The sequence below is a fragment of the Cryptomeria japonica genome, chromosome 1 (genome assembly GCF_030272615.1).
Source record: "Cryptomeria japonica chromosome 1, Sugi_1.0, whole genome shotgun sequence".
NCBI classification, from domain to species: domain Eukaryota; kingdom Viridiplantae; phylum Streptophyta; class Pinopsida; order Cupressales; family Cupressaceae; genus Cryptomeria; species Cryptomeria japonica.
In genome coordinates, this window is record NC_081405.1 from 247,966,981 (window position 1) to 247,993,739 (window position 26,759).

General features: G+C 34.8%; 1 protein-coding gene and 1 pseudogene across 1 annotated transcript; both read right to left on the reverse strand.

Moving 5' to 3' along the window:
- Positions 1–1,597: 1,597 nt before the first annotated feature.
- On the reverse strand, positions 1,598–6,131 carry LOC131079743 (probable LRR receptor-like serine/threonine-protein kinase PAM74; annotated as a pseudogene).
- Positions 6,132–10,471: 4,340 nt separating this feature from the next.
- On the reverse strand, positions 10,472–11,002 carry LOC131855827 (uncharacterized). Its single transcript, XM_059209500.1, has one exon. It carries the CDS (start codon positions 11,000–11,002, stop codon positions 10,472–10,474), a length of 531 nt encoding a protein of 176 aa, XP_059065483.1.
- Positions 11,003–26,759: the final 15,757 nt, after the last annotated feature.

Below are 26,759 nucleotides of genomic sequence, written 5' to 3' on the forward strand. Positions count from 1 at the left end.
CTTGATCATGGATGACATCTTAAATGTTTGAAGTCTGAATACTTGACCTCTCCTTCATTGCCTTGATAGTACATTGATCACTTGCGCACTGGAACATGAATATTAACTTGAGAGATAATGCAGATAGATGTAAGATGGATGTCTTAAATGAGTGGGTAAGGCTTGCTTTTATACCTCACCTCATGAAACATCCTTGAATTTTCGAAGCAGGCCGACATGGAGAAGGAATTCCTGCCTACATTTTTTGACCATTGAAAGGTCCAAATTGGGCCCTTTTAGGGTGGATATGGGTGCCTAGGGTGCCCTTGTCCAGCCTATTAGGGCTGAACAAAGAAATAGACAATGGAGTGAAAATGATGTTTGCAATTTGAAATTTGTGTGAGCCTAAGTGAGTACAAAATTGTTTAGGGATACAATTTATGATGCTTCACCTATGTTATTTTCATTATTGTAAGTAACTCCTAGATTTTCAAATTCAAATGTAAAATTGGGTTCTTGCAAAATCCCTCTTACTCAATGTGATGACTTCAATACTGAAGGGGAAAAAATGTTAGCTTGTGTGCCAGCATGTTGTATCTAAGGAAAAACACGAACTCATTTGAAATCTAGAAAGAGGGATATAAAATATAGAGATTAAGAGACTATTATTTATTGCATCATCACACGTACTTGACATCAACATGGTATCAACACAAGGAAATATTGGATGACTTATTCTTGTCCTTAATATTTGCTCCGATAATTGATTTCTTTTGTGCTAGCATGTTGTATCTAAGGAAAAACATGAACTCATTTGAAATCTAGAAAGAGGGATATAAAATATAGAGATTAGGAGACTATTATTTATTGCATCATCACAAGTACTTGACATCAACATGGTATCAACACAAGGAAATATTGGACTTATTCTTGTCTTTAATATTTGTTTTGATAATTGATTTGGCCTATCTATAAGTTTGACCACAGGATACCATATTTGATTAGAAAATTCCCCTAAAGCAATTATTATTTAGTTTTTGTAGGCTATGGATAGGAAGGTGAGTAGATTCTATGCAACTAAATTAACAAAGTTCACAATTCTAGAGCAAGGTCAATTTTGTACTTGTGGAGATTAATTTTGTAGTCACAAAAGTGGTCTAGAATTAAATAATTTAAAGTAATTATTTTTTCAAGCACCTTATAGGTCCTCATTTTTTGAAATATTGGAAAATCATTTTATAGTATCTTGAGAAGAAAATCAATTTCAAACCTAGTGGTAAGTACACATTAATAGTAGTTAAAAGACTGTTGATGAAAAGCTAAGAAATATCACAAACTATTTTTTGAAATGGTGAAGAACTATGTAGCTACAATGCAAGTGTAAGAACAAATGAGATCAATAAATATGTGGTATGTGGTAATAATTAAAACTATAACTTCTTTAAAAATTAAAACTTTTACATTTTTAATAGTCACAACTTGTGAATCATATAAAATGTTTGCAATAAAAAGGAGGGTGAGAAAATATTGATCCCATACTTCTATCAAAAGGCAAGCCATGGATGTCAAAAGTGGTCATAAATTTTCAGTTGGACAATAGATATTTTTGCAAAAAGTTAATTTTCTTTACAAAAAGTTATGATAGGCTATTGATGTGAATATAAATAAATAAGCCACAATAGAGGTAGGATTTCATTACTGCTATTTTGATTTCTTGTGAGTGTTCCCTTGTCCATTTTGTAATATCTTCATCTACTTCATCTACCAACTGAATATAATGACACATCTGAGTCCACATTATGAGAGCTTTGTAAAGAAGGATGATCATGAGAGGATGCAATTTCATGGAACTCCACATTTGAGTAGTGATGTGTTTGGAATCGACTTGCTTCCTTTAATTCTAACACTACCTCATTCATTGTAGGCCTATTCTTAGAATAAGGTGAAGTACAAATCATTGCCAAATTTGCCACTTTCAACATTGCATCTTTATCATAATTTTCAAGTAAATTAGGATCTGCAATGTTCTCTATGTCATCCTTTAATAGGGACGCCCTTACCTGACATAAATGACAACTTATAATTTAGTAGTAACAATCAAATTTTAAGATTAGATATTTTGAGTTTTCAAAGTCCATAACTATTTCAAAATATTAATGAAAACAAAATTCTTATTATTCTAAGTTTAATTTGAGATTTAAAAAATTGTCTTTATAATTACCCAATTAGTGATTTGTATGTGTTCACTGTTAGATATTGAATCCTCTACAAAGTGATGATGTTTTCCACTAATAATCTCCATCAAAACAACTCCAAAGCTATAAACATCACTCTTTTCTGTCAATCGATTTGTAGTATAATATCTGTAGAAAACCAACTAGTAAGTCTATTTTACCATTATATCGAAAAAAACAAAAAGATATCAACCATTCTAAAAGAAATTCTCAATCTTCTATTTCGATTGTTTAGATAATAGTTGATAACCTTGTAAGAAATCATCAAAATCCTCTCATAACGATTCAAAGCATAAATGGCATTGAAAAGAGCCTTTAACCTCTTCTTTGAAATGTCCAAGGCATAAGTGACTTGATCAAATTACTTTGGTATAAGATTTAGGGCATCTAGCAGCTCAACACCTCCTTATTTATGCACATCCTAAATGGAGAAGAAATACATATGTTATAAATAGACTCATATACTGTGATTATGCATTGCTCATGCAGCTATGTGAGACCTTTTCCTACACGAGTTTGTTCGTGGTTAATTCCGTTTTTCAAGGGCAACTGGGTGTGAGATAAACAGGGTAGGGGCAAGGTTCTCTACATCATACTTGAATTGATGGACTGTAAGAGTTGAAGGTTTAAAAACCCTTAAATAATCCACATATATAATTGAATTGAGTATCAATAAAGAAAAGAAAAGCATATTTACTCTGGATCTAGATATCCAGTGGTACCCTTTACAAGGGTAGATACGTGTGTAGCTCCATCCAGTGGTCCCATCCTTGACAACCCAAAATCTGCTAGTTTTACTTCCATTTGGTCATTCAACAAAATATTGGAGCTCTTTACATCTCTGTGAATAATGCTTGGCTTGCACCCTACATGTAGATATTCCAATCCTGGAAAAAGATAAGCACGAATTAGACCCCATGATCTCTTTCAAGATTAGCGCTAAGCTTTTTAATTTTCTTCCCATTCTAGAGTATTTCTTTTTAACCTTGGGCAGCATCTAATGCAATGCTGAGTCTTCTTTCCCAGTCTAGATAATTTCTTGAAGAAGTTTGACCTGAACCCAAGCAATGTATGACTTTGATTAAGTAACCAGAAAACATTCCTATAAATCATAAAATTGAGCAACATTGCAAAACATACCATCAAGAAAATGTCGCAAGTCTCCATTGGACATCTATTCATATCCAAGATCCAAATTTTGTTCCTCTTTGCAGTATCCCATAAGTTTTACGAGATTCTTATGGTGTAATTTGGAGAGAATTTCTACCTGCAGCAATTGTTCAAAGTTTCGATCATACTGATCAAAGATATTAAAGATTTTACTGTTGCTGTTTCTGGATTTGATTGTGTGAATTTTTTTACATCAATGTTTCAGATCACAGTCTGTGATCCATCATCGGTAAGTCAGAGATATCTAATATCCTGTAATGGATCACGGAGTGTGATAGGAAACGTTGACGCAAAAATTAATTCACGTAATCAAATTCGATAACAATAAAATCTCGTGAATTGTAGAAATCTACTAACATTAAAGATTCTAAATTTTAATAGTTCTAGTTTTTATTGGAGAGACTAAAGTTCTCAAGTTTTAAATAGAAAATGGGTATGAATGAGCCCTTGGTTATACCTCTGTGGAAAACTGTATGGCACCCTGATGTGATTTATCAGACAAGATTTTGACGGCCACATCCTTGTCTTGAAGACAACCAAGATAAACAGTTCCATATCCTCCTTTTCCAATCTCCGTCTGAAAGTTGCTAGTCAGAACTCTTACCTCTTCGAAACTGAACGATCGACATCCATCAAATTTGTCAAGATTCAAATGTCCTGTTTCAGTTTTCCCTGCATTTTGTCCCTTTCAGTACAAGACTATGTTCCATTTTATCAAAATGATAACCCATAAGTAAAGAGCAAATGTCAAAGAGGAATATGATTTAAGGTGACTTACCTTTTCGAATTTTTCTGCTTGATTTAATTTTGATAAAGATTAATATTGCAGTAAAGATTATAAGTATTGCAACCCCTGCTACTATTAACCAAACAACTAGTGTTTTGCTAGTCTTTCCTTTTCGGGCATCCTTGCAAATGCCTACTTGACAAAGCTTTTCATTGACATAAACACTGCAAAATTTAACAGAATTATTACATATGAATCCTATCATACGGACAACATAATTACTGATTGATTTACATTTTAAGAAAAGAAAAACTTGCCTTAGAATGAGTTTTCCACGTTGCTTTTGTCTAGAGAGACCAATTGGCACTGACCCGTTTAAGTCATTGTCTGCCAAATTCCTATATCTCAAAAATAAAAATTCTCACAATACTGTACATAATCTGAATAATATAGCATAAGTTAGAACTACCCAGATGCATATGTTTCAACTTTGAACTCACAGTTGTTTGAACCACTCAAATTATTTCTTGCCAAGTCCCTCCAATCACAATTGAACTTTGGTCTTCCATAATTGGCTTGTAATATGGAAGTTGTTCCTAAATAAAAGTGTCTTCTATGTAGTGACTCTCGATCTGAATGAAGTAAGGTCACAAGACCTGCCATCATAATAGAACATCAGAAGTGCCTGGTTCTCCTTATATTTAAGTGTTGATCCTATGCTTGGTATATTTATTTTCCAAGAAAAATAGTAAAAACCATAGAGAAAGAAACTACCTTACAGGGGCTTCTGACAATTTTCCATAATCCATGTGTACTGTGCTGATTAAAGAGAGATATTGTCCTACAACCTCATACATAGCTGGCATGAGCAGGCGAAATTCCAAGGTTGAAATGGAAGGAACATTATCCGTACTGCGAGCAAAACACACATTAATGGAGGGACCTCTTGCCATTGCATTTATTCCGTTGCAAAAGGTCTTGTTACTATTGTTTATTACAACAGTGGCCCAAAAATTAGCGACAACCAGCAATTCAATTTGTGGTTGTGACTCACGGCCATCATAGTTACCATATAAGAAACACGCGCGGATTAAGTATTTTCTTGTAGCAATTTCGCTTGCCTTGAGGAAAACAGCGAAGATGTTTCAATGGCTGGTCCACCTCTGACTGATCAGTCAAAATGCTTCTTTTTTCACCTGAATTAATGTATTGTTCATCTGAGGTCCAGCTAATGCCACGTGGATCATTATATCCACCATCTGCGCCACAGTCCAGGCTGATGAATCCTGCACATACAAAATCCTCACATCTAAATTCAGAAAGCTCATAGGAGATTTGAATATTTGAATATTTCACTTTGCTTGCCTAGTTGCAAACTAAATAAAAACCAGCAGTTTCAATATTTTTAAAACAAAATTTATAATATTTGAAAAAAAACCAGCAGTTTCAATATTTTTAAAACAAAGTTTATAATATTTGAAAACAAAGTTTTCAAATTAAGTGTGTAAAATAAAATTGTAAACAAAGTTTTCAAATTAAGTGTATGTAAGATAAAATATTATTTTAAATTTATCATATTGATGATATCAGAAAGTTCATAATGGATGAGGTTAGGATTATATTGTGGAAGATTTTATGGATATCTCAGTCCATAATTTATTGAGAGAATGTAAGTTATATAAGAGATCGCGGTTAAAAAAATTGCAAGAAAAAAATGATCAACAACAGAAGAAACTAAAAATTTGCTTTTAATCAAAGAAAACTTAATCGTAACTCAAATGCTGAATGATTCAAGATTTGATATAAAATCTCTAAAAAAAAAATTCGATATATATAAAATTCTAATAATACTTTCACAAACATATATGATAATCAAACAAAACAATAATAATTACAGTAAAAGGGGTTAGTTGTACAGAGATATAAATTCTTCTAATGTGAAGGGAAAACAATTGTAGTGAATATCTAACCTGGTTGTGCATACAGAACAAGGTAACTGTCTTTAAAATTGCTCTGTCCATTCCAATTACAATGGGATTGCTTTCCAACCCACCAATCTGTGATTGATCTTCAATGTTTGGTATTTGAGAAAAAAAATATGAGTGCAGATTATTGAATGTTAACATTTAACATCTGAGTTGGCTGTTTTTTTGCTCTTTTAATTTCTTTTCTAGGTTTGTTGTTTTGTTGATGTTTTAGGTTCTGTTTTTTGCTGTCTCGTTGTTCTTGGTATTTCACTGCACTTAATGCTATATCTTTCTCTTTCTCTTTGGAAAAGGTTCTGGGCCTTTCAAAACCCTACTTACCTTAATAAAAAATATTTAACATCAAAACACAAGTTAAAACAACTTTATCTATTTGAGAAGAAAAAGATCTACCTAAGAAATTATTTGTGGCTGGAAGTCTCCATAATATTTTAAATTATTAAACAAGGAACACAGACTTATCTTTGCAAGTGGGTCCACAATGGGTGTGAAATTTACATGGTGTATATCTAGAAGGGTGTAGATATATTAAAGGTCTCATTATTTGATAGAGATATGTTAAGAATATCATCCCATATGTTTTTTTCCGAGTGAAATATCATTAAATTCAATGACTTTCGAGACTCGATTATTTGATTTGTGTTGACTATTATTATATGTCCCTCTCAAGATAATTGACATAATTTTGATTATTAATTAATCAACCAATAGAATAAAAGTTATTTTTTATTTAAATTTTGAAAAATATGTTCTATTATCAATCCTTTGAAAGATAGTTATATGAACGATTTGTTTCATGTTTTGATTGGCCTAAATTACATAATGTCCTCTCCATAACTTTTTATTAATTTTTTATCATTTTCTTGTGATGACAATGAAATGCAAGAAATATTTTATTGCTTTTGTTTCACTATAAAATATTGTGTCTTCAAATGGAACATTTTTCATATCTTGATGTTATTGAAATGACATTTAGGTGGTAAGAGGGAGGATTCAACAATTGTAGAGAGATGTTTATTGATAGGTTAACATTAAATATATTAAAAAATAAAATAAAATCATTATCAATAATTTCTTATGTAAGAAAATTAGAACTATAGAAAGCAAGTACTCCACTACCATCCACAATTTCATGTAAACAAAACTTTATAACTACAATAGTTAGTACTTCACTATCAATCTCACTATCTTTTCTATTATTTTTTTGGTAATTGTAATTTTGAATGAATTAATATGTAATTATAATCCTACCATTGAATCTCTTGTATATTTTTCAAAACCTTTGACAATATTCATGGCTAGGATATTATAAATCCCATAAAACCTTCTAAGAGAGTTGTGTCAGATTTTGCTACGTAGATAAGACCATGTTATCGCTTCAAATTTGATGGAATTTGAATCTATAAGCTCTTTATGGATTTTTACTATAAAAGCATGCATAAAAAAATTCTCCTTTAAAAAGCCCAACAAACAATCACTTCAAAAAACAGAAAAAGCTTTTTTCCTTAATTTTTTGTGTACTCCATCACTTGTATATTGTAGACTAATTTCCTTATTTGAATAGAACTAGTGTTGCTATGTATTTATTTCGCATGGTTGTTATAGGTGTAAATTTATTTTTAATAAAAAAGGAAATGACATTTAGAAGCACTGGATACTATGAGATTGCTACTGTACAATTGAAGCTTGAAATTCTTCATGCGATGCGAGATTGTTACTGTACAATTGAAGCTTGAAATTCTTCATGCAATGCGAGATTGTTACTGTACAATTGAAGCTTGAAATTCTTCATGCAATGCAAGATTGCAATTGAAGCTTGAAATTCTTCATGTAAACGAGTATTCTAGAACTTTTAAATGCCAAAAGAAAAGACATTTAAAATAAAAGTGGGTTTACAATAGATCTAAAATTTACATGGTACTCATCTAGGAGGAAATATATAATAAAGTTTAAGTAATACAAAGGAACTATTATTTAATGCTTGATGGAGACCCTCATTCCATTCATTTTCTTCCTTGAAACATCACAAAATTTTATGAATTTAAAATATCAACTAATTAATAACTAATCAATAGAATTTTGAAATTAAGTTAATTGATCAATAGAATGAAAGTACTATATTTATTTTTTATTTTTTTATATATATTTTATTATTATTTTTTAAATATATTACTATTGTTTATTGCAATAGTGATCCAAGGAATGCCATCTCACAAGGGATGAGGTTAGATTAAAGGATTTATTTGTTATCAAATAGAAATTCAAAAAACATAAATAATAAAATTCAGACATAACAAAATGTACAAGACAAACTTACATAATTAATAAAAAATAAACAAGAAAGTTGAAAGATTTGTGACAATTGAACTTCATAGCTAAATATAAATGAAATAGATAATAAATTTGAACAAAAGAAAATGTTGGATCTACAATGATATTGAAATTTATAAGGTACACATTTAAAGAAAAAAGATAATAAAGTTTAATTAAAGAAAAGGTTGGATCTATAACAATATCAAAATTTACATGATACACATTAACATCACTATTTTTTTTTTGTTTGAAATGTTTTAAGTCATTTTATTTGAAAATCTGATATTTAACTAGTGTTGACTATTATTATTTGACTCTCTCAAATTAATCCATATAATTTTGAAATTAAGTTAATTGATTAATAAATTAAAAGTTTGTTTTTATTTAAAGTTTGAGAAATATATTTTATTATTAATTTTTTTTTTTAATAAGTAAATAGTTGCATAGGGGCAACACCCTTGTATTAAACAAAAAGGAGGATACAAGGCCTCATTCAAAATGAGTAGTAGGGGTAAAGAATCAGGAGGAAAACCCCCTACCATAGCTCAAGTCTAAGACAAGAAAGAACAACCCTGAGGGCTGGAAGATTGCAGACATAAACCAACCTCTTACAGAAACAGAGGTTTTCAGACAAAAACATACAAGCTCAAAAAAGCAAAGAGACCGGAGTGCCTAGTGACAACTGGAGTCAAAGAGAGTCTTCAAAAGCATCATCCGCTAGCGCATTAGCTGCATCCAGAACAATGGGACATTCTGTGCCACAATTCACATGGGCAGCTGATTTTGCCTTCTCCTGTGGGAGTCGGTAGTCATTTTGGATCCACTCTTCGCCCAACCCAAAACCCCAGTCATTTCCATCCACTAGATCTCTGTTCTCCAAAATCCCGAAGTCATCGATACCTGCAATATCTTCATCACAAAGAAAATTTGCCCGCCAATCTAAAGTGAAACCGCTATGAATGTCAGCCTCTTTAAACAAGAAATCAATGTTCCTGGAGATGCCAAGCCAGGTTGCTTGGAGAGACTCGAAATCTAGAGAAGTAACAATCACAAGCTTCTTAACCTCCACTCTATTGCCTAGCGACAAATAATAGTTTTGGGGTAGCGGAATTCTAAGATTGGCATCAATATTGTCCAATACAGTATCTATTTCCTCCAATAGGCGATGCTTAAACATCATTTGCATTAACAATTTTGCTTTCTGCTTACTAGTACCCATGTAAGTTATCATTGCAAGAAAAAAGGTTGGGATATCGATGTTGGCTCTAACCTATGATACGCCATGAGGAATTCCTTTCCTAGAATCCTCTTAACGTTGTGGAGAATGGGAGGATGTCAGGAGAAGAGGCCTTCTTGCAGACGTATGTCCATGATTTTGTCCATGATTTTGCCCAGGAAAGCCATCTGGCGACAAGTAGCTTCAAGGAGGATTGGGGTCTCCATAGCGAATCGCCAAAAAGAAAAGCAATTGTTTGATGGAAAGAAGGGTATACCATTGTTAAATAGTGCAGCATCAAACCAGAGAATATGACACCCTGCAAGCCATTCATACCCAATAAATATCCACACACGTGAGCTGCTAGTATCCACAAACCATCTACACCAAAGCTCCTCAACTTGGTGTCGATCAACTTTAGCATCAAGTGATTGAAAACAAATCATGAGAGAATCTAGTCGTGACTAGATTTTAAAGTACACTTATATTTAATTGCCCCAAGGCCAAAATCGGCACTAATCGATGATGCTGACAAGCATCACATCACGTTGGTGAGAAGAGACCATAACAGGTAACTAGGGCAAACAGTCGATCCCTCCACTGGAAACCATGACTGGGGGTAAAGCGACTACCTCCACCGGAAACCATGACCGGGGGTAAAGCGGCTACCGGGGAGCAAAGCAACAAATTGCTCCACAACTGGTAGTTGCAGAATGAACCGAAGAGCGCACAACCATCAATAGACCCAGGAGAGCAACCCCCTAAATGAAGAGCGAGGGTAGCATGTCAACCGGTGGAACCATTGCCACATCACCAACTGGCCCCAAAAAACCTCATCGATGAAAAATCAGGTGGGGTCACCTATGGCTATAGCCAATTTAGAAAGTCTATCAGCTTCACCATTACCTTCTCTGTAAATGTGGCTAACCCGAAATTCCTCAAAGGTAGCTAGCAGTGCCAAGATCGGTTGAAGCCATTGGTTAAGATGCCAACTAGGGATGCTATCACAGCAGATCGCATTAATAACATTTAATGAGTCTCCCTTCAAATGAATTCTCTGCACCCCTAGCTCCTTCCCTAACTGAAGACCTCTGAAAGCCGCTTTGAATTCCACTTCATTATTAGTGGCCACACCAATCTTTTCAGAGATTTCTTTTAAACAGAGACCATCAGAGTCCCTCAGAATACAATCAACTCCACTTTGACCCGGATTTCCTATAGACGCACCATCAAAGTTTACCTTGCACCACCCAACCTTTGGCGCATCCCATTTCACCCCCACTCTTGGATTGATCTGATCCACCGGGGTACCCAGTCCGAAGATTGGAGGGATGAAGAGGTTTGGAAGAGCCAGCTTAATCTTACAATCCCAGTCCATGAATAAATTTTTCTTTAATGATTTGGATTGGGCAGCCTCATTCAGGAGTTCAGTTAGGTGGTTCTCTATTTTCCCACAAAGAGACAATAGGCTCATTTCTTTACCCTGGAAGATTCTGCGATTCCTTTCTTTCCAGATTTCCCATATCAAAAGAGATGGGAGGATAAAAAGAAAATCAGCAAAAACAACCTTACCTATCGGTTTAGGCCATTGCAAAAACCAATTGACTAGCCCTATTGGGAAGGGGCCAAAGATTCACAGTTTACCCATGAAATGCCACCATCAGTGGCTGCAGAATTTGTAGTGGAGAAGAAGATGATCCACAGTCTCTTCCTTTTCCAAACATAAAGGACATCTGTTGGGTCCATTGATACCCATTGATTGGAGCCTTTCTTGAGTCAAGATTTTTCTCTGACAGGCCAACGAGGCAAAGGAGCCCGCTTTGGGAAGGAGACGTTGATGCCAAAAAAGATTAAAGGGCCAGTCTTGTTTGTCAATAGTCGCTTCTTTCAGTTTATAACCAAAACATACTTTGTATTTGCCATTAGAGGAGCCGCACCACCTAATAATGTCCCTATCAGGGGAAGGGAAAATAAACCTTTTGTTGAGAATGTCAGTAAATAGGTCCTTCTGATGCTGATCCAAAGAGTTCCATTTCCATTTGGCAATACCATTTTCTTGGATCGGATAACCATAATCACAGATATTGTGCCCCAAAGGTGACAGGTTTCTGCCATAATAGGTTGCAGAGACGGGTTATGGCATAGGGCAGCTTCACTAGACCAAGAATCAAACCAAAAGGAGGTATCCCTGCCATTACTGACATCCTAGGTAACCTGATCACTGATGATTTCCCTGCTGTCCATAATGAAATTCCAGATAATCGAGCCTTTGGGAGGATTGTTGATAGTCAATATCCTTTTAGGCTCCAGGGAGTCCAGATATTTGTGTTTTAAGAGCCTTACCCATTTTTGCTTCCCGTCACTACAGATCTTCCAAACCAACTTAGCACCCATTGCTAAATTCATGATCGAGATTTGGCGAATGCCAGCACCTCCTACCTTTTTTGGTTGGCAAATCTTTTTCCAAGCTATCAAAGGGAATTTACCTTTGTCATCCGAACCATTCCAAGGGAAGTTTCTCATTAGAGAAATCAATTCATCTTCAATTGCCACCGGTAATCTTAGGCAAGCCATGGAAAAAACCGGTAGTGCTGAAAGAACCAATTTTATCATAGTAAGCTTCCCAACAGAGGATAACCACTTGCCTTTCCAAGATGCAAGTTTGGATTTGCACTTATCAATAAGATGCTTCCAGTAGTGAGATTTGTTGCTACCAATGAAGAGAGGAGTACCAAGAAACTTCCCAGGGAAGTTAGTGACTCTGAGATTAAGAATCCTTGATAATACAACTTGTAGGTTAAGCGAGGTGTTGACAAAAAACACTTTAGATTTATGCCAGTTGATTTTCTGCCCGGAAGCCAAATAGTAATCATCAAGGCATGATTTAATAGTTCTAGCTTCCTACCTACAGGCCGAACCAAACAGAATGGTGTCATCAACAAACTGGAGATGAGTCATTTTTTCAACCCCTATTGCGACATTAACTCCAACCCAACGGTCATCTTGTCGAAGAGCTCTAATAGATCGACCTAGAGCTTCAACCATTATGATAAACAAAAAAGGTGATAATGGATCACCTTGTCTGATTCCTCTTGTCGAAGAGAAAAAACCATGGGATGAGCCATTAACCAGACCAGAGAATTTAGGGGAAGAAAGACAACTCGTGACCCAAGTGAGCCATTCCTTATAGAAGCCAAATTTATTAAGAACATCAAATAAGAAAACCCTGTCCACCATGTCATAAGCTTTCAAGATGACCAGTTTTAAAACCATATAGGAGTCCTTGGTCTTCCGGGTTGTGTGAAGCGTTTCATGAGCAATGATAATGCCTTCCACAATGGATCTTCTGGGGGCAAAACCGCTTTGTTCATTTGATATAATGTGATTAAGGAGGGGTTGCATTCTATTAGCAATGATCTTTGTAACAATCTTATATATAGTGTTGCATAGAGCAATTGGCCTAAAGTCACTCATCTGTTGTGGATTTTGCTTCTTCGGAACTAGAGTAAAAAAGGTATGATTGAAAGCCCCTAACATAGTCATCTTCTTTCTTGATTCTTCTACTGCATAGATCTCAAGCAATGATATCCCATAAATGATGGAAGAAAGCAACAGGGAAGCCATCCGGGCCAGGAGTCTTATCCGGTCTCAGCTGGAAGGCGGTAGTCCTTACCTCATCAATTGAAATAGGAGTACAGAGAGCTATATTTTCATCATCGGATATAACAAATGGGATTGAGTTCAGAATTCTGGTTCTTTCTTCATGATCGATCTGATGGACCCTGTTCAACAAAGAGTCAAAGAATCTTACAACTTATTACACAATGTCTTCATAATTCCTAACAGTGACTCCGTTTGGTCTCATAATCTCTGATATTCTATTTCTATTTCGATAGGCAATGGCCAACTGGTGGAAGAATTTGGTGTTTTTATCACCTTCCTTAAGCCATAACTCCCTTGATTTTTTACGCCAATGAATTTCCTCAAGGATTTCATTTAGGTTAGACTTGAGAGAATTTTCTTTGATAAATAGATCCTCAATCATTCCAGAAGTGATAACAGAGCTGGTTAAGTCTACCGGTTCAGCCTTAATTCTTAATTTCTCCATATGAATATTCTCGAAATGGCTCTTATTCCATTCTTTGATCTTGACCTTAATATACTTGAGCTTTTTATAGAGAATGAGAAGTCTTGAATAATTCCCAAAAACTGGTTCATTCCACCAAGTGGCTATAAGGTCATACAGTTCAGGCACTCTGAACCACATTTTCTCAAACCGGAACAGGGTGCCCCCCTCTGCTTGACCCAAGGCGACCTCTAGGAAGATCGGGTAGTGATCTGATCCGATAGGCAGGAGAATCGACAATTCAAAGGCTAAATTTTGTCCTAACCACTCACTAGAGACAAGAAACCGGTCAAGCCGTTCAACAATATTAGTAAAACTTGCCCTCCGGTTCATCCATGTGAAAATACCATTTTTCGAAACAATGTCTAAAAGGTGATTCTGCTCAATAAAATCCAAAAAGTCCTTCTGGGATGTACCAGTTTTCTAAATACCCCCACTTTTCTCAATGCTAGAGAGGATCGCATTGAAGTCCCTGGCTACCACACAACTACCATCGGTAATACTGTTTAGTTTGCTAGATAAGAGAGCCCAGATAACATGTTTATCGCCAACAGTAGATGGTCCATACACATTGAAAATATTGTAATTCTCATTCCATCCAAGAATGGTAACCGAGCAGTGTTGCCAATACTTATCTTCCCTTACAAGTGAGCTATTAACATTCATGGGGTTCCAAATGATACCCAAGCCACCAGAGGCTCCATTCGATTGCCTAAAAAGCCCATTCCACTATTTCCAAACTCTCATTTTAGTAGTAGTCTCAGCCTTGCTCCATTTAGTTTCCTAAAGTAGCCAAATATCTCCTTTAGTGTCATCAATCTGGCGCTTAATCAAGCGCCATTTGTCAGGGGCATTGATGCCCTTGACATTCCAAGATAGGAGTTTCATTGCTTCTAGGGAAGGGTATTTTCCTTCCCTAAATTAAGTTTGGTTTGACCACAGGCAACACCAGCCACTGCTAGCATAACCTTTTTGGACTTGCGCCCCCCGCACACCTTTTGGCTTAAAATAAGGTTTGTCAATAGTTGAATCAGATTTACCAAAACCTTTTGAAGTACCCTCTAGTATAATATTTGAGTCCAGTTCAAAGTCTTCCTCCCCCTCTGAGGCGGAGCTTTCAATTTCACCATCTTCCAGCTCAATGCCTATCGAGGAGTAGATATGCCCTCCCATCTCCCTCATAGTGCTAGTCTCCATATCCTGAGAGTGAAGATTGCCATCTTCAACTACCAGTTGATTCCTGGGCACACAAGGGGAGGGTGGAAGTGAATCTGCTAACTTAGATTCAATATCTGCCTGTAGGGTTTTGGTTTTCTCCAAAAGTGTGAGAAGATCTTGTTGACTCTTGCATTGACCAGAGGAGGGAGGAATTATGATCAAAGGGATTGCTTCCGTTAGTGGGACATTCTCATTGTCAAGAGTGTTGTTGCAAATAGCTTCCCCGGTGTCAAAGGCAATAGAAGGTTCCGGTTGCAAATTTACCTCAATAGGAGATTGCATATAGGAATAACTTCGCTGAATCGTAGCTGAAACATCACAACTAATACCGGTATGATCTAAGGAAAAGCATTTAGGACAAATATGCAGTTGATCTTCTCTATCAATCTTTTGGATCCAAATCTTCCCTGCCCCAATAATTTTGACTTCGTTGGGAATTTTGGTGATTTGATCCGTGCTAATACAAATTCTGAGGAAGCTTCCCCATAATTTATCCTCCAAGATATCCTCTGTCGATACAAAGGTGCCAAGGTATTTGCATATATCCTTGATGACATCAATGTGCCAATAATCCGAGGGACAATTATACAGTCTTATCCATACCTTGTTGTTCGGCAGTACATACGTTCGGGGGTTGAAATTGGGCTGCCAATCAATGGTGTGAACTTCAATGCCATCTAAGATGTATGGACCTTTGTTTTGCGCCTGCCATTTATCCTTATTGCTCATAAATTCAATCATATAGAAATCATTCAGGAGGATATTAATGTTAACATCCTTACCCCACTGTGCTCTACACCAGGATTCAAAGTTATCCTTAACCCGCTTTCCACCACCCCACTTGATGAAAAGGCAAGACTCGAGCAAATTTGACCTAGCAGAATTAATTTTGTTCTCATCCAAAAAGATGGTGGGTCTTGAGGTTTTTCTTACCGGTTTATGAAAGTGGGGTCACTGAGGGAGGGAGACTGATCTTCAAAAATCAGGGCATCTTTCGTGGCTCGACCAAGGGTTCTGATTGGTAGGGTGAAAATTGGATCTCTAACGTGGCTTGGTCTGCCCTTGAGTTGTACTGCTTGAAGCGCTCATTCTGCTTTTGGGGATTACCGTAATCGATCGGGGGAACAAAAAAAGAGTCAGAGTGAGGATTGCCTCTCTCGGGTGCCGCACCAAAAATGCTAGGTTCAGGTGGTGGATACCAGTTTCGGGGAGCCTCAGATGCAGGATGCTTAGCCTTACGAAACCATCCTTTGTTATTCCAAATGAATCCATTCTCCTTCCACTTATGCGGGTCAATGGGGCACTGGTTACCATTTGAGTAAGGGTTTCCAAAGTTTAACCGCGGTCTGGAATATCTGTTGCCCTAGACCATATCTGCTTTCCCAGCATAAATCAGTTTCTGAACAGCCTGCAATCTACTTGTCTCAATGGGGAAAGAAATGTCTACTTCATCGCTCCAAGATCCAACCTTCGAAGACTGCGCGTCGGAATAGCGCACATCAGTAACCCTACTCCTATCACAAGTGCCAATCCCGCTGCCATCTAGTGTCGCCATTTCGCTCTGCCAGTTTATGATAAAAATTTAATTTTCGATTTCAAATAATCTCTTGTTGTAAATTAATTCTCTTTTTTTTGTCTATTTTATTATTAATCTTTAAAAAACACATATGAATGATTTGTCTCATGTTTTGATTGGTTTTGACTAAATTAAATGATAGGTTTTTATCTTTTCTCCATCAAATTTTTATTCAATTCTATTATTTTCTTGTAATGCTCATTAAAACGCAAGAATGATTTCAATGGTTTTATTTTACTAAAGTTTGTATTTATGTAATGAATGTTGTGTTTTCAAACATTGACATTTTCTATAATCTTGTAGTTACTAAAATGAGATTTTTTGGGTAAGAGGTAGATTCAACAATTTTTAAGTTGTGACATAAAAATATATAAAAAAAAAACTATAATATTCGCAATTTTTATGTTAAAAAATCTAAATCTTAAAAAAAGTGAGTACTCGACTACCACCCACAATTTCTTATAAGCAAAAGAAAAAATACAAAAAGGTTAGTACTCCACTACTCACCTCACTATTTTTTCTATCAAATTGTTTGTAATTCTGATTTTGAATGTATTAATATGTAGTTATAAGCATGCCTATGAATCACTTGTACAATTCACAAAGCCTTTGACAACATCATGGAGCTAGAATATTGTTTTTGGGGATTTCACTTAGTCATAAAGCCTTTTATGAATTTTATGTTAGGTTTTACTACATAGTTAACACCATGTTGTTATCGCTTCAAAGAGTTCATGATATATGAATATACAAAAACATGATGGATTTTACTATGAAAGTATACATGGGACATGACTTTCAAGAAAGCTAAACAAACAATCACTTGAAATAGAAATTATTTTTTTCCTCAAGTTTTGCACGTCCTTCATCATTTTAGACTTTTGATTGCACAAGTAAGTTTCCTTATTTGAACATCCAAATACTTCTCATGGGTGCCTAAGCTCTAAATATTATTGTCATAACAAATTAAAGTGCATTTAGTAGCATTGTACAATGAAAGATTGCTTTTACATTTCCATAAGCCTTTGACAACATCATGGCTATAACATTGTATTTTAATATTTTATTCCATAAAGCCTTCTACAAGTGTTGCATTAGTTTTTTCCATACAATTAAGGTCATGTTGCTATCACTTTAAGTTTGTTGAATTTTATTATGTAAGCATGTGTAGAATATGACCATTTGAAAAAATCACACCTATATTTAGAGAATGCAAAAAAACTTCAAGAGATGTATTTTAATTATTTTATTTAACCCAAATAGAAGTCTAAGTGAATCTTTATTACACCCTATATATAATTTTAATTTTAATTTTACCATAACCATAATTAAGCCCTAAACATAATCTTAATTGATTTATAACATTAATTAAACTACAACCCTAATCCTAGGAATAATTGATCTCTAATTAAACCCTAACTTAAATTCAAATGTATTTATAACCAAATGGTTAGTTATACCTAACCAAAACATAATCTTAATTGAACCCAATCCAAATTGAATGATAACTCCAACCCTAATCCTCATTGAATTCCAAGCCTAAATCACTTTGTCAACAATTATGAAATGCAATCAATATGATAGAAACAATTTCATAATTTTTTTCTTTTCCACTTGGATTAAACCTTAGGACTAGTCTAAGTATATAAGAATGAATACATCATGTTCTACATGAGAGGAATTTATTGAAGCGAGTCTTTAACATTGTAAGAGCAATTGAATCCTACTGAACATACAACATTATATAAAGCACATAAAACTTAAATTTTAATTTTCCTTAGATTTGATCCATAACAATTATCTAAAGGATAATAATAATGGAAAACGTTGTGATGCTTGTCGTTGTTCACGTGTTTCATACTTATGGGAATTCAAATGTTGTTGCACTCTTCCTTTCTATTGTTTCTAGGGGTTGTCCTTTTGCACCTCACCTTTCTGCATAGGGATGGTTTGGGGTTGCGTTCACTTTGCTTAGTGTAATTGACACTACCTCTGGCCTTCTTCAGGGTTTGCTACCTCCCCGGCTGCTGGTGGGCGTGATGTTGCCTTAGATGTTGGTGGTCCCGTTAGGCTTAATGCAAGTGCTAGTGCCCCTCTTGGACCTTTTGGTGAGCGGAGCATCGCTTATGTTGCTAGATATGTTGGTACTCTTCCTTCCAAGGGGAAATCTCACCTTCTTCCTTGTGCCAAGACTTCCCCTATGGTGGTTTGTGGTCAAGATGTGGTGGAGAATGTTGCCTTTTACCAATGTTGTGGGCTGGTGTGTAGATTTGTGGGGCTTTGGCCTTCCCTTCTTGATTTTCATTGTTAAGTGAGTGATTCTTGGAAACCTTTGGTTACTGGCTATGAAGGCCTCCCCTTTTGTTGTCGCTGGATTATGAAGGCCTCCCCTTTTGTTGTCGTAGATGTTTCTCAATTGGTCACTTAGCTTCAGATTGTTCTCTCTCTTATCGTAAAGGTGTTGCTACTTAGTGGAAAGATGTGTGTTTCTCACTTGACTATAAAGACTTTTGATTCTGATGACTCTTCAAATGTTGATGTGAACTCCTCCCAGGATGAGGTTGTGCCTCTTATTGCTATTGTGGCCTTTGTTGTCCCCCTAGATGCTACTGGTGTGACCCCCTCTGGCGTTGCAGTTTCTTCTCCTATTGCTCCTATTATGGAGCAATTGTATGCTCCTAGAGAATCTACTCCAAGTGTTGTTTTGCAACAATAATTTGCTACAGGTGTGTATGACTTTTCTAAGGGGGTTTCCCCGATTGATCTTATTGGCAATGATGTCCCTAGTAATAGTATTGCCTAGACCGTTGTTTGTCGTAGGCATAAAGGTAAGTACTCCCCTCCCTAAACTCTGTGTTGGGTTGGGGGTGATTCTCCCCACACTCGAGTTGGGTTCATATCTGTTTTCTATTGTCATGTTGTTGGTTTGATAGGCTGTCACAACCCTCCTTTATCACTTTTTGATTTGATACAATTCTATTATATTTTTGGTTGAGCTATTGAAAATGATTGAATAAATATTATAAAAGAATAAAAAAATGGACACACACACACACTTGAGAATATAATTATTTTTATTTTTATTTTCCCACTCCCAATTATGGCACATGTTGTAGGAGGAATTAGAAGCTTATAGAGGAATCTTCAATGCCTTGCATGTAACTCCCCCACTAGGTTTTAATCAATTTGCATGAGTCCAATATTGGAAAAGAATCTCATTTTTAATTAATTTCTCTAGATAGTAGAATTTAGGGATTTTTCCTATATATTGTATGCAAGTTTTCAAAAAAGGGAGTTGATTATGTGTTGAAGTAAATTTTCCAAGCTTCCTTGTTGTTAGTAGTAGGATCTTCTTTGGTAGACTCATTTTCGTTGTAGGATTGTTAAGTTGTTCTTGAAGATTTCTCTCAAGTTGCAAGGAAGGATCAAAAAAAGGATAGCTAGAGGATTCAACATCATGCTTCGATAAGCCAGGTTCTCTTCTTTGTCATCTCTCAGTTACATATGAGAAATTTGTATTTCAAAAAAAAAAATATAGCTTCTAGATCTTCCTTTATATTAAAAAAATATATATTTATTAGATTGTAATCCTTTCTTCTTATTTAGGGATAAATATTGATAAAAGTATTTTCATATATTGCATGCAAAAAGATAGCTTTATTATTTATTTAATTCTCTTTAGAAAATAGATATCAGATCTTGCTTTTGCTTTTCCAAAAGATTTCTTTCTTTTATCTGTGCAAAAAAAAATCATATTCTCCTTATTTAAATTTCTTTTTCTGAGATTAAAAATCTTCCTTGTGTGATTAAATGATAGCCATTGTGTATGAATCATGTCCTTGTTTTTCTTCTCTTAAATTCATTACTGGATTGAGAATTTAAATGTAAATCTTTTCTTACATTAGAATCTTACTTCCCTGTGAACAGAAAATGCCTGATAATAAAATATAAACCTCATTGTATTCATTACTCTCTGTGAAAAATGAGGTATAAATCCCTCTGTGAATATTAGTTGAAAAATAAAATATAAATCTGTCTCTGTGAATATTAGTTCTTGAAAATCTTTCTCTGAAAGCTTTGTTTATCTCAGCATAATCATCTATTTTTCAGTTATCTGTACATTGCTGAAAACTATTAATCTATCTGTGTTATTTCGTCTTTGTGATTAAATTCATATTCTCATAATAATATTCCTTTTGTACATATATCCTTTATTTATATTTATATCTCTTTATGTTTTTAAATAAACTAGAAATAAGAAGAAAAAAAAAACCCACATATAAACATACATATATATATTTTATTAGATTTATACCAAAATGAAAATAAATATCGCAAAGTGTTTATTTAAAAAAAAAGGGGAGGTCTTCGAAATTTATTTCGAATAAGATAATTGTTGGGCAGCATGCAGGGGAGGCGGTAACCGTCGGGAGTGGTACCCCCCACTACCCTACGGTCACTACTACAACAGTGGCCGCAGGGTAGTGAAGGGGACCACGACGGTCCCCTCATCACTGCGGGCCTGCACCCGCAAGTCCGCAGTGATGATGGGACCCATGGGCCCCCCTCCACTCCCCATTAATTTTAAACAAGTCTCATACCCTTACCTTTTTTTAGTTATTTAGATTTTTTTTATTAAATTGCAAATTAAGAATTATTAATAATTGCTTAGTTAAATTTTAAGTTTATTTGTTATAAATTTAAGTTAGTAAATTAAACTTAGGAAGATTTATAAGTAATTAGGGTCATTGTGTAGTAAATTTGTAATTTTTAAATTAATGTGTATAATTAAAATCTCTCAATCCATTGGGGATTTATTGGGTTACTTAGTCGATAATTTTCAGATCCATTTAAAACAGTTAAGTCATAATATTATGATCTGATCCAAAATTGCCAAAAGTCTAAACTAATTGTTCATTTTGAACTAGTAATGCTATAATTAATTATTCTCATAATAGAAGTAAACATTGCTTAATTTTGCATGTAAATGACACTATTTTTACATCATACGAATTACTTATATATTATTTTGCATTCATTGATGATCAAGTTACATTTCCATCATTTTCATGCAAATTACACATTTTAATACATGAGTTCATAATTGTCTTTATTGTGCAATCATATATTAAATAGTTTAGTTGTAGAAGAATGGTAATTCTATCAAGTGGTAATTGAATGCCATCGAAGTAGTTATTTCAATTAATTAAACCATGCAATTACGTACATTCAATTCATAATTGTTTTCAAGCATGATGTTTTTCATAGCTTCTTAGTTAGAAAACTAAATAAAGGAAGATGAAAACCAAAACCTAGTAGCGTTCGGTATATACAGTGCCTCTGGGTCACACTTACGGGTAATGTCGTCGTGTTGAACTACTGCACTTAACGCCTAATAAAGCTGCATCAATGATGTCTGTGGCATCGTCCCTATAAATTGTCGGGGAGTAATAAGGGACACTTGTAAGTTAAAATGCAAGGGGCGGGTAATCCCCCTTGGATCGATAATCAAATTAGATAATCCTTAAATGATTTTACATCCGCTGAGTTAAAACATAGTAAACCCCTATTAGGGTTGATTGAGTGAAATGCTTTTACGAAATTGATTAATCTTGAAGAGTTGATGTCGAATTGACAATTTGGTCAAGGGTGACACTTATGATAGGTATTAAGATCTAGTTGTTTTAGGCCACAAGCAATAGGCCATCTTGAGCCTTTGCTTAAGTGCTACCACCGTGGGTAGCAACCGCAGAGAAACTGTCTGGGATATTGACCCTAGAAAGGGTTGCGTACCCACAAATTAGTTTACATCAAACCATAGAGTAGAAAATAGAACTACATACTTTACGCCTTGATCTCGTGCCAAAATGGTTATGTAGGCAATCTAGGGATGGAGTTGTCCCTAGTACTCAGGCATTCGTGGGTGGGGTCTAGGCTTGGTAATAAGAAGGATTGAGTAGAATCCTAATTTGAAGGATAAGTATAATAAAAAAAAAGGAAAAAGTAAATCAATGCATACTCGGAAGGAATCCCGTATGGATTCACTTGATTTCCTGAGGCTTTAAGCCAAATTCCGAGGTAGAATTCAAGCTTGTATTATGTTATTTTGATTACTCCTAAGGACGGTGACCTCGGTGCACTCATATTAGAGGAGTGTAGTACTTAGTGAGTGGATCAGGATCTGAATGGTCCCGATGAGTCTAAGTCTCTGGCCAGAGCATCCCCTATCCTAATTGGATAGATGCCTACCCCGTATGGGTAGATGCTTATCCCATATTGGATAGATGAAACCTCCTGCCTCGTATGGACAGATGCCTAACCCGTATGGTTAGATGCTCATCCCAGATGGATGAATGCCTAATCCCAATGGATGGATGCCCAGAGTATGTGATTGAATCAAACACAAATGATTAAATTAAAAAAAAAAAAGAATGGTCAAATTTTGTTGGGTTAAACAAGGTGGGTTATTACATAGGCCTTTTAGTGATGGTCCTCTGACCTATTGTTATTGGCCTATTTGACCTAAAATTGTACAGTGTCAACACTCTTGTTTTGTTGCCTTCTTTTTGTGGTGGTAGCTAATCTAGCTCGAAAAACACCACAATTTTTGCATAACATGAGGGTAAGTTTAAAAATTACAAATCTCGGTTATGCTCGACAAAACTAGTTGTGTCTTTCATTTTTTCAGCTATGTGTATAACACTAAGGTTAGTCAACCATTTTGGAGCCAGATTAGTGGTGTCTTCTTTTTGCCACCTATGGGTTGTTTGTATACAAGACCAATGCCCTTGTTTTATTGCTTATTTTAATAAAAACAATTATCTAAAGGATAGAAAACTTAAATTTAAAATTTCTTTAGATTGAATCTGTAACAATTATTTGATTAAAAGAAGTCCTAACAAAATATTAAATACATTCAATAATTGAAGAAGTTTTGAGGCACGTGAATTGTTTGATAGAAATCCTTCGTGACATTCATAATTGTCTAAGACATGGGATAAATTGGCTCTTTTCCACTAATGCACCAAGATATCTGTCCAGTTAAACTGGCATGACTATACTTAGCTAAGTTTGACATAGAACCTACTTTTTTTTGTGACAGAGAACATTCCTACCTCGTTTGGTTTTGAAATTGTGGTTCTTTGGCTTTAAACTGTGTTGATTAATAATGTTCATTCAAGAATTGAAGCATTATGTAGTACCCCTACCCTAATCAAATTCTAATCTTGGTTTGACCTTGGTTAGTTTATCATAATATAATGATTATAGTCAGATGTTTTGATTTTAGTGCATATCTGTTAATGTGGTCTTCGCACCAGTTTGTATGCAAGTTAATTAATTCTCATATTTCGTGTTATTATCTCGGGCTAACGCTTTCATTAAGTTTATATATGTATGCATGTATGACTCTTGGTTGCAGGAGATTTTAGGTACAGTACCACATGAGTGCGAGGTTCGTCTTCACCTGGATTTGCAGGTTTGAGTGTACCTCTTTAATCCTTAGAGTTGGATTAGGTGGTCGTAAGACTCTTGTTTGACCATAGTCGTGCTCAAGTAAGCATCGTCAGTCATCGTTGGTATTCGCTTGGGTTGGGTTTGCGGGTCGTCTGTTTGTGTGGCTTTCTTGGGTTGTGTGTTTTGTGTGTATGGTTAAATTGAGCAATTAGTCCTTAGTATTTAATTTGATTAAATATGTGTTTGTGCATTAAAGACTAATGGACTAAATTAAACAGGATTTCTTTATGTGGTTAATCGTTGATTGAAGTGCTCGATTAAATTGGTAGCAAGTGCAACTAAATGGTTAAATTTAAATATTAAATGTATTCTGTTTATGCTTATGAAAAGAAAGATTTAAATTTAATTGAAATAGAATTATTTTAATCTCGTTGGCATTTTGGAAATAGAAAGGTTAAATTCAGTTATTTTGAAAAATCAATTCTAAATTGAAAAGCAAATTTAATTTATTGATATAGTTAAAAGAATGATTTTTGTGAATTATTTTTAAATAAAAATTTTAATTCCAAAAATAAATTTTGATCAAATCTTTCCCATATAACCTAGACTTTTGGAAAAATATGGAGATGGATTTTTTTGGGAAAAATATTATTTTTGGATGGAAAATTTGGGGGTTTTGGGAGGAAGAAGTTTTCTGGAGCTTGCAGGTTGGGCTCTCATTCAAATCTCTTCCAGGATTGCGTATGGAGGTAGGAATTATCTTAATTATCTTCCTTGTTGCCAAAGAAATGGTCTCTTGGTTGGAAGAAGAATGCTTGTTAGAAAAAAACCAATCTTTCAAATTGATTTTAGATTTAATTTGGATTTGTGATTTTAGAACTATGCTTATCAGCTTGTGTTCTTGCCAAAATGGTTGAATCATTGTGTTAAAAATGGTTCTTTTTGCCCAAATATGGGTTTTTTGTTGAAAAATTTATTTGGGGTTTTTGATATTCCTCAATTTGTCTTGGGTATTTGAAACCCTTTGTGTTTGAAAAGAAGTATTCCCATAAAAAATATGAAACAAAACATATTTCATAACAAACCGATTTTATTGTAAATCAAAATTCTATAATTTCAAATTGATTTTTGTGTTTAAAAATTGAGATTTTAATTGTGCAAAAAAATCAAAACCACAGAAAAAAATATATAATGTTTGGGGGTTTGGAGGAGCGGGACGCGGAGCTCTACCCGCCACCTCCTCCCCCTGTGCAAGCCGCAACAAGCTGCGACCCCTGCGGTGGCCACAGGGAACTGTGACCCTCGCGGTGGCCGCAGGGTGTTGCATCCCCCGCGGTGGCCGCGTAGGCGCCGCGGGACCTGTGTGCCCGTGGTGGCCCCACCTGCGGTTAGGGAACGACAGTGGTCACCCAACCCCCGCGTAAGGGAGGTGGGCCCGACCCTCACCGCCCCCTTTGAATCTTTTTTTTAATTATTTTTTTTTAGTTAAAAAAAAAAAAATAAGTTTATTAATTTAAAAGTATTTTTTTAATAAAGTTTTAATTAATTATTAATTAATATTAATATATATTTATTAATGGAAATAAATATATACATGTTAATTAATATTTAATGTGAAAGTTGTACATTATTAAATTATTAATAATATATATTTTATTAATGAAAATTTATATATATATATATATATATATATATATATATATTAATATTTAATTGGATTATTATGTATTATTAATTATTAATTGTGCATATTTTATTAACCGTGGGTTAATAAATATATATGAACTAATATTTAATCCTTTTGGACCTGTAATATTAGGGAAGCATCTTTTTGGAAAAAGATAGAATATTATTTAAATTGGAAAAAATTTCGAGATAAAATATACATTATTCAGGAGTATATATTATTTGAAGATTTGAATGTTATAGGCCATCTGGAAATATTAGAAATGAATATTTTATCGTTGGACATTATGAATTTAAACGATATGTTTTTGGAAATTTAATTAAGTATCATTTGGGAAAATTGTTAAGTTACTGATATTCTCAATTAGTAAACTAAATGGTTTAATTATATTTTTCCTCTATTTGAGAAATAGACAATGGTACTATTGCAAATTGTGGTATTGTATTCACCTTGCAATGATGTTTTCCTATTAGTGTATTTTGGAAAACTTAGATCATGTAAAAAACTTAATCGACCTTAATTGATTAAATCAATGGGAAAGAAAATTGTCCTTCCTGGTTATTGCCTATGCGAGTTTAATTTCTGTATTCGCTTTTGCTTAAATAATGGCAAGCGTTGCTTTGTTTGATTGGACCCTATCGTATGGTTGATTTGGGTACTTGTTTCTGTCCTTGGACTCGAGTTGACTGTTATTTTGTTGTGGTGTTGTATTGATCATATCCTTTATGTGGGTGTCGAATGATGGTTTGTGGTTGACCATAATTGGTCAGGTCTCTAGTTAGAGTACCGTCAGTAAGTGTACCTCTTTGAGTCATGTTTGACCAAATGGATGTTCTCTCCTTTTTGAACTCCATTTGCTTGACCATGTGTATTCCTTGGTTTCTGAGGTCGCTTGAGTACAGTCTAGTGTCGTATGGGAAAGTGGCTTTCGATTGGGGGTCGCGCCCAAAGTGGCTGCTGGGTAACCCATCAGAACTGAGTTTAATAAGTGATAACCTAATAGTAGATTAGAATGTTAATCTCTAAGTAAGATAATTGTGCCTCACACATGGGACGAGTGCTAACACAGACTC

Bases quoted from the DNA above. Each gene is read 5' to 3' on its own strand.
- LOC131855827 (XM_059209500.1), bottom strand. From the start codon at position 11,002: ATGGACTGGGATTGTAAGATTAAGCTGGCTCTTCCAAACCTCTTCATC.